The following is a 9,079-nucleotide window of genomic DNA, read 5'->3' as shown; positions in this document are numbered from 1 at the left end:
AACTTCCACTCCTGACACTGTTGCTTGTGCCATACTGGATCTATTGATATTTACCCTTTCTGAACTGTTAAGTCTTAGTCTTACTCTGCACAAGCAGGGGACAATTGTACACAACCTTAGCAGTCCTGTACAGATGTAAGCAGAGCTTACAGGAGGGGAAAACTGCCTGGATATATGTAGGACTTTCCCTGAGGATAGGTATCACATCCTGTTCCTGTTTTAGAATCCATTTCTTAAAAGATCAGACCCAGCGCCTTGCTGAAATCCAGTGATTTGGCACGTTTATGTATTTGGGTGACAGCCAAGGGGAAATTTTAATGCAATATATTTCAGTTCACGTGAACAAAAGCTGAGGGGTTCAGCTATTGTGTCTGTGAAATACTCACTTAAATGTCATGGCTGTGGCTGGCTGCTTTTCTTTGCAAAAGAATTGTGCTGCGCAATTGCTATGCATTCCAACTGGGACATACACTGCTAAATCAGTAATGGTAATGTGTGGTAGTATGGGCTATAAAAGGTTGTGAATACATATGAAGTACCTTTGTGCTTGCCTCGGAAAAACTGTAGGGGATAAAGAAGATGTTAGTGTTGTGCATAGTCTTAGAGCTGTGTGGAAAACAGAACCCATGAGATTCAGAATTCCACACTTCAGTACATTAGTTTAAAAAAATACTGTTGATCTTTGGAAAAAAAATGATAGAACTTGGCTGTAACAGCCTGGCACTGATCCTATTGAAATCGATTCATGTAAAAAAACAAAACAACAAAAAAACAAAACAAAAAGCAAAACCACCACAACTGGATGCTATAGTATTAGATGATTTTTGTAGTTACTCCCCAATTTATGAGGATATAGAAGTGGGATAAGAAACTGGAATAACTGCTGAATAAATTTTTACCCACCACAGAAATTTAAGACACCTTTTTTCAGGTTGCATTTCAAGTGTTGAGCATAGTTGGTTCCTTGGTGGCAATCATGATGATGAAGCCACAGGGAATGCCTTAAAAACGTCTTACTGGATCCAGCTGTGTTTTTTGGGAAGAGGTGATGTTTCACATGCTCTCTTCCTGTCTCATTCAGGACAATTACCCTTCAGCCTTCTCTCTGAACTGATCAGACAGGATTAATCTCATCTTGTTTAGAACTCTGAAAGATACAGTTTTGTCCAAGCTGGTCATCTTCAACTGTATCGTTAAGAAAGATGTCAGTTAGAGACAGGCGTCGTCTGAGAGAAGTAGTCTGGGTCATCTGATATAGGACTGACTGGACCATGCTCTGAAAAGTGCTGATTTTCCTCCACTCATTGCAAAAGGGCTCTAACAAGAACAGAAACTAGTCTCTTCGACTTGATATTGAACTGTTATGCGACTGTTGTCACTGAGGGAAATCAAACCCACACAGCCAGACAGGCTGTTAGAATGCCCCTCTCCTTCCACACACCCCGATCCTCCTGCAATGCTCCAAGCCAAGCAATTTAGTTGTGCACATGTGCATGCACACTCCATGCCTTTTCCAAGGAAACATGGCAACTTTCAAACCAGCAGCTAGGAGAAAAAAACAACTACATACCTTATATATATACACGCGCGCGCACACACACACACACACGTATAAATATTATTATTGTCATTAATATTATTATTATCATTACTACTACTATTATTACTATTACTATTATTATTTTTAATACTATTAAAATGCTATCCTCAGCCAAAACTACAAGCAGAACTCTTTGTAGAAAAGATGTTTGCTATTACTTTTTCTCAGTAACACTCTCCTGTTTGTGTAGGAGGGCAAGACACTTTAAATAGTTCATACTGTCCCACAGTGCTGCTGGGAGGCCAGTGCCTTCTGGTGGTTTTACACATCAGGAAGATGGAGAGACAGCTGAAGGTGTGAGGTCAAGACCACACAGAAATGCAGCAACAGAACCAGGGACAGAATTCAGGCAACTGGAATCCCAACCTAACCCGCTTGCCAGCTATTAAATTCCCTGCAGAGGATATTCGGAGCAGCCTTGTGCCATTACTATGTTCTTCACATATTTTGTGTGCTACTTCATCATAATGTTTTAGCACATTAATGTCTCTAATATGAACGTGTCTTTCCCTAGTTTTCAGTTTCCCACACACATATGATCAAAGCCATGTAAGTTACATGGCCACTAAATCAAAAGATGTCACAAATAACGGGATCTGCTCTGTGTTACATTATCACAGAACTAGCTGTGGAAGCCAGGTAAAGCCTACTTGTACCTATGAGTTCACTTCTGCACAGATGAAGTCAAAAGGGTCTTTGCCAGTGTTTCCTTTTTGCCAATTGTGCTGTGCAATTGCTATGCATTCCAACTGGGACATACACTGCTAAATCAGTAATGGTAATGTGTGGTAGTATGGGCTATAAAAGGTTGTGAATACATATGAAGTACCTTTGTGTTTGCCTCGGAAAAACTGTAGGGGATAAAGAAGATGTTAGTGTTGTGCATAGTCTTAGAGCTGTGTGGAAAACAGAACCCATGAGATTCAGAATTCCACACTTCAGTACACTAGTTTAAAAAAATACTGTTGATCTTTGGAAAAAAATGATAGAACTTGGCATTCCAATTCCACAATTCCTGGGCATTCCTTTGAATATGTGTGAAGCTTATCACAATTGAAATGAAAATACATTCCTCCACATCATAATTGAAATTTCTATTTATTAATAAGTGGTGCAGTTTTTAAAGACAGAACATAAAAAATCAGTTAAGAAGTAGTTTGCATAATATATTGAAATAAACATATTAAAGTTGTTCAAATATTGGACAGTGCCAGAATATAAATTACACATACAGTTTAAAAATTACAATAAATAATATTATAAAGAGCACTAAAGGCCACTTGTATAAAAGTTGTGTTCCCTTGTCAGCCAGAATCTGAAAAGCATCTTTGTAGCATGGAGAAAATTTCAGTGAGCAAGGCACAAATACTAGTAATAATAAGATGCCATAACTAGAAAACAAAATGCAGTTGGCTATGTAACCTTCAGTCTCAGCGTATCCTTGAGGATGGAAATAGGATCCCACTTTCAGTATTTTGCTTCACTTAACTTCAGAGGGAAGCTACTAAGAGCTGAATTGGGAAGGAACAAATCTTACAGCCTAAATAATCAGAAGCAATAGTGATACCCAGGATCTTCATTCCCACAGTGCCCAGCTGAAAACACTTGAAAATGGCCCCTTTTCCCTCTGCACCCCTGAAAATGGTCTTCAAAAGTGAATGCCCACATTCAGCTAGGCTCATGAAAAAGCCGTATCACACCAAATTCATGAGGTGCTGTAGAAAATTCAGGCTTGCAGCTCTTAGGGACGTAAAGCTTAGCGGTGGAGGCTGTGGGGTGCAAGGAATGAAGATCCAGCTCTTTCTCACATGCTCTGCACTAAGCAGGACAAATCCAGTTCTTATATAAGCAGATGTGACACCCCTGCATCAACTGGGTTCCCAGCAGGGCTGAATTTTCTCCTAAATCTGCATTTTCTGATTGCTTTAGGTTGTGAACTTGCAAACTGATTGGACCACGGTGCTTGCCTGAAGGCCGCAAGTCAGGAGCCCTGCTATGCACGGGTTCAGGTGGGAATTAGTCTGTGGCACTGCCGGGCCACAATCTGAAGAATAAAAATTTAAAATTATTTCCACTCTGAACCGTAACAATGCAGCAAAGTTACAGATAAAAACAGAGCAAATGTAGCCAAAGTTAGTTTAGGGATTTTTCAATCAATCTCTACAGGTGCTGGATTTTATTTCCATAGGAGCCAGATGGATTAATTCAGTGCAGAGAAAAGCCAAGGAAAGGACAACTGCCATTACCTGACCAGATTTTTTTTGAAAGGATCAACTTCTTAAATGGAGCATAAACCACATTTTCTAGACCTGTATATATTAACTAAACATTTACATCTGCCTTAATGAAATAGTCTCAGTTTGAATCTAAAAATGAAATATTCTCAGTTTGAATCTAAAAAATGAAATATTCTCAGTTTGAATCTAAAGTGAGGAAGCTGGATTGATAATAACGCTGCAGAGAGGCATACAATGTACACACAGATTTACCTTTTCAAAATCTTCCAGATGTGTGTCATTCATCAGGGACTGAAAAGTCCACATAAAAATGTAGCTAAGAAAAGCATCAATGCTGTCTTTCACAAGGGGATTCATAAATAAAGGCAGATTAGGACCCAGTCCTGCTCCCAGTGTGTCAGCTTGAGAATCTTTCTTACTGACTTCAAGGAGAGCAGAGGAAAGCCCCACATGTTCTGATCACAAAAAACATCTCAAGGCCTAAAATGAATCCTTGGTCACTTGCAGGAGTTAAGAGTCAGCGAAGAGTCCATTCCAGTGGTTAATTGTCTTTAACATGAATCATATGTAAACGAAGTGGCAGTGTCAGTCTAGACCCTAGGAAGATTGGACCCGAACAAAATTTATAGCTGTTAAACTTAGATGTCACACAGAAATGGAAGAAGGGATAAATCAAATCCACTCCTAGTATGAAGAGTACCAGTATCACAGATGCCTCTCTCAAATGAAATTGTGAATAATGATTCCTTGTATGTGGTGAACCTATTCTGCAAAACAGGTCCTGACCTTTTAAATGTTGCCAGGGCCTATAATCACAGAGACTTTATTTTGTTTTGTCCAGCATCTGTGGCAGGCACATAAACTGCAGTTCCAAGGTCGATGCACTCCCTGGACTGCACCTGAAATGGAGTGTGATGAAATTTGTGTGCACGTCCCAGATCAGGAATGGTCTCCAGATCTCACCTGGCTGGTGACATATTGACATGTATCTGTTGTCAGCACACACAGCAGAACAGATGCACACCCTGTTTTTAATCCAGATGATGTAGGAGGCAGAGGGCTGCGAAGCACATCACCCTTCTAAATGAAGCAGTGATTGGTCTCAATGCAAAGAAGTGTGTTTGAAAAAATAAACTTTAAAATAAGCTAATCAGACCTTCCTTGACCCTCTTCTTGGGTCTCTTCCAGAGGACCCAGAGATGTCCACTGCAGAGGGTCTTGCTGAGCTTACTACCAATGCCTTTTAAGAAGAGGCAGACCCTATCTGGCCAGTTAGCACATCATTAAATATTTCAGGATTTGGCTACAAATACCTGACATAGTGTTTTCAAGCTGCATATAGTTCATTGGTGCTTACAGACCACAGAAAATGCTAATTTGAAGGCAGTTCAGCTGCTAAGTGTACACAGTGCAGAGCAGCCCAAATCCCACTTTCTCTGGGGCTGCATTCTGTGTGCAGGTGAAGGCTCATTCAAGTCTCTGCCCTTGCTTGGATTTTCTCTTGGAATGAACATACCTTTATAATGAGGTAATTTATAGATTTTCAGCCAGGTTTGATACTGAGAAAAGATTCCCTTTATATGACCTGGCATGGGAGAGATTAGAAACATGAAGTGAAAAATATGAGTGGGAACCGGGCAGGGAACTGTGTGGCATAGCCACCGTCAAAGAGATTCACAAACAAATTTTTCAGATTGCACTTGGGTTTTGGTTGCCTTGATTTTGGTTGCTCAGATCTAGAAAACATTTTAGGAAGGGGCAAACTTGAATGAAATCAGTAGGGATGCCAGGCACTTGACATATCAGAAAAGTGAAGCAGGTTTGTCTAGTATATACTTACAACAATTTCAGAAGTCGTCTAGCAATGTTAAAAGCAGTTTTCATTCTTCTTCATTCTGTTGCCATGTGAGGGTTAAATCTTACAAGTTGCCGCAGACATGTATTACTATATTAGAAAGCCTGCAGCAGGTACTGGTATTTCCAAGAATCACTGATGGCCAAAGAATTCTTTTCAATGTGCCAGATTATAATGAATTACACTTTCATCAGCTGGTTTTATTCTTTTCAGGTCTACCCATGAAACAAAACAGAGATTATCTTTCAGGTCAATGGCCATTTTGTCAATTAAGTAATTACCAAAATTATGCTTCATGCCATCATAGTTAATGGCCTCAGAACAGCCCCATGGACTCAGTCCGCTCTTCAAAGGCTGTAACTGGTCTGCATCATTTACTCATGTAACCACAGCAATCTGTTCTCCCTGAAGATCTGTCCCAGAAGGATGTACCATGATTTAGCTGAAGAAGCAGACAAAGCAAGAAGATCCTAATCCTTCAGATGTCTCTTTAAATAGACAATAAACAGTGAAGATGAAAGCCTACATCTGGAAGAGAATAGAAGCTCCCTGGATGGAATGACTGTTACAAGATGTCCACAATACTGAGGAACCAAACTTGAAATTTACTACGCTGGGCAAAACCCAACAAGGTATCTTCCACTAAAGCACACTCTGTCCAGGCCTGTGCAATGCCCAATAAATACTGGGAAGCCCAGTAAAGCGTATGTCTTTCTTGTGCTCTGATTGGATGTGCCAAGGATGCTCAGTTGTGCAGCTGCAGTATAATACAAGCAGTCACCACAGAAAGCCCACTTTCTAACATCTTACGTGGGCCAGATCCTTGTGTCTTTGTTGGTCAGTGCTCTAGCCATGGTGGTAAAGCCATTGTGTGGAGTGACAGGGGTCAATCTCAACAGGAGGTGCACATGAGCCACAGCAGACAGGCTGTACCTTGGATCAGTGGGGTAAGGTGAGAGCCTTCCCACTCACTGTGGGTGTCTCTGATCATCTGGCATCTAAGCAAGTCACCCTCTGCTCCCCTGGAAGTTGGCAGAAATTTTTCATTGTAGGTAACTGAGTTAAAGATGAGATGAATCTCATCAGCTTTATGATGTGTGCCTTGGTTCTTGTACCCTGTGCTCACTGACAATACTGAATAGTTTTCTGCCAGTTGTAAAGAGTGCACAGCCATCAAACTTGACATCAAATGGATGCTATTTCATGGACATCTGGACTGACACCAGCTGAATCCTGCATAGGATATCTGGACAGGCTAGTTTCATCAGCTGTATAAATACTACATTCCCACTGTAGTGGAGAGATCTTTGATTCATTTCTGCCCTGTTCCCAGTGGGCTGTATTGTTTTTCTGGTCTCCCTCAACACAATTTCCAGTTCCTATGAAAAAATATTTGGCTGAGCCCTGGGGAGCATACTTATCTCTCTGTTGCTCAGGGACAGGTGAAAAAAAGGGTATTTATTTATTCATACATTGATCCTAAATATGGCACACATTCATGGATTTGGAGCAGTCCATTTCCAAGAGAAACAGTAAACAGAGAGAAACAGAACCTGGCAGCATCCCACATTGTGGAACTCCCAGGGAACAGGATAGCGATACTCGGCACATCTGAGGACCTCAAAGCGCTTGGCAAATACTAGTGAATTGAGCCTTACAACCTGTGTATATGTATGGAAGTATAACTCCCAATTAACAGATTGGGAAACTGAGGCACAGTTACATTATGCAGCTTACTTAATCAATAGAAATAGAGTATATAAACCTGGAGTTTCCTCCAGCGAACAAACTTATTTTTGGAACAGAAAAAAAAAATTTGGCCCCAGAAGTAGCAAATGGGTTTAGCAAAAGGCTTTCTACAAAATAGCATTGTAGTCATGCTTTGAGCAATTTAGTAAACACTAGTGAAGATTTTCAAAGTAGTTTGAGGGATTTATATTTACACTTTACGATAAATAAATAAATAACATGACCAGTCCCAGGAGGTGGCTTAGATAATTTTAAGTACTACCCTTAATTTCATTTCGACATTGTATTTCACAGGTAGTTGTACAAGAGATCACATGAGAAACATTTAGTTCAAAAAACCGTTTCAGTAAGGTCATTTACTTTGACTCAGCTTTTTCCCTGCTTTGAATATTAGATGTTCTTGGCTAGGTCAGTTAGAGATTGATTTACTTATAATGGAAAATTGATTCAGACATTGTTTCCGCAAAGGGATATTGCTCCTGAGAATATTTTTACTTTGCTGCTCTGTTCACAAAATGGAGCAAGGACCACCATATCTTGCCTGTTATAAGTTCACCATTGTTGTATTGAAGAGTATCAGATAGATATGTATCATAGAAGAAATCAGCTGTACCATTTATATAGGGCAAAGTCATGCAAACCATGCTCAAAACTAAGCTCCTTAGTTTTGGTAGCATGAAAAAAACTGCATTAGTAAATTGTATGAAATGGTGCAGAATGACTACCACTAATATCACATGCATCTTATGCAGCCATCGGTGTTTTGAACTAGTAAGCTTTGGGTGTAGAGTAAGTGAGATATACAAAGTATGCTTACATTACATGGAGAAGTCAACCAGTGACTGCCCCCACACGCACTTTTAAACTGGCTTATTTGAAGGGGTCCATATTGAATCTGAAATCCCATCTCCTGTAGAAGACAAAGGCATGGAGCCACTTGGTGTAAAAGGGTCAGTATCTGTGTCCGTTTCCCCCTCTGCTAGGTAGCGTTTCTCTCTCATCCATGCTGATCCCCCATTGGGGCCAAAGGGGAAGTCGTCTCTGTCTTGGGAGATACTGAAGCCACTTGGGGAGCGCTCAAGTTCCTCATGGTTGACGGAGAGAAGGGACAATGGAGTATCACTGTCTCTTGTGAAGCTCCTTCTCTGCCTTGGAGACACCTTATCTGAGTAAGGGCTTTGTAGGTCTCCTTGAGAGTGGTAGCTAACCTGGGAGTCCATTAATGTAAATATAGGCAAAACTGTTGGCCTTTCTGCATGTGAAGTTGAGGAAGGTGTGGCTTGCACTTTGCCAGAGTTTTGCCCACCTATTGATAAAGGTTGTGGATGAGTCGGATGACCATGTGCTGAGAAACCATAAGGACTGACTTTGTTGACTGGAACCTGCTGGAAGTTGTAAGGAGTTTCATGAGCACACTGCTCAGTGTATTTATATATTATTGTTTTTAATTCAGAATATTTGTTTTCTTCTCTCCTCTCCTTTGCAGGAGAAGCAGTTTCTTTCAATGGACTTATCTCAGCAACTTGTATTTGCAGCTGTTCCATATGATGCATATGCATATCAACAAGAAAATCCAGTTTCTTCCCCATGTCATTAACCTGAAAAATACCAATGTTATGATATTGTCTCAAGTCAGTT

General features: G+C 40.4%; 1 protein-coding gene across 1 annotated transcript in view; it reads right to left on the bottom strand.

Annotated features, from left to right (window-relative positions):
- Positions 1 to 2,227: 2,227 nt before the first annotated feature.
- Positions 2,228 to 9,079, bottom strand: part of KCNQ3 (potassium voltage-gated channel subfamily Q member 3) — a 206,788-nt gene continuing 199,936 nt past the window's right edge. Inside the window, exon 15 of the mRNA XM_080381678.1 lies at positions 2,228 to 9,039. Coding sequence (XP_080237804.1) covers positions 8,302 to 9,039 — 738 coding nt within the window. The 3' untranslated portion in view covers positions 2,228 to 8,301. The remainder of the gene's footprint in view (positions 9,040 to 9,079) is intronic.

Source organism: Falco punctatus (assembly GCF_963210335.1).
Source record: "Falco punctatus genome assembly, chromosome: 3".
NCBI classification, from domain to species: Eukaryota; Metazoa; Chordata; class Aves; order Falconiformes; family Falconidae; genus Falco; species Falco punctatus.
Note: the sequence above shows the minus strand (reverse complement) of the source record. Positions and strands in the feature narration are given on the sequence as shown.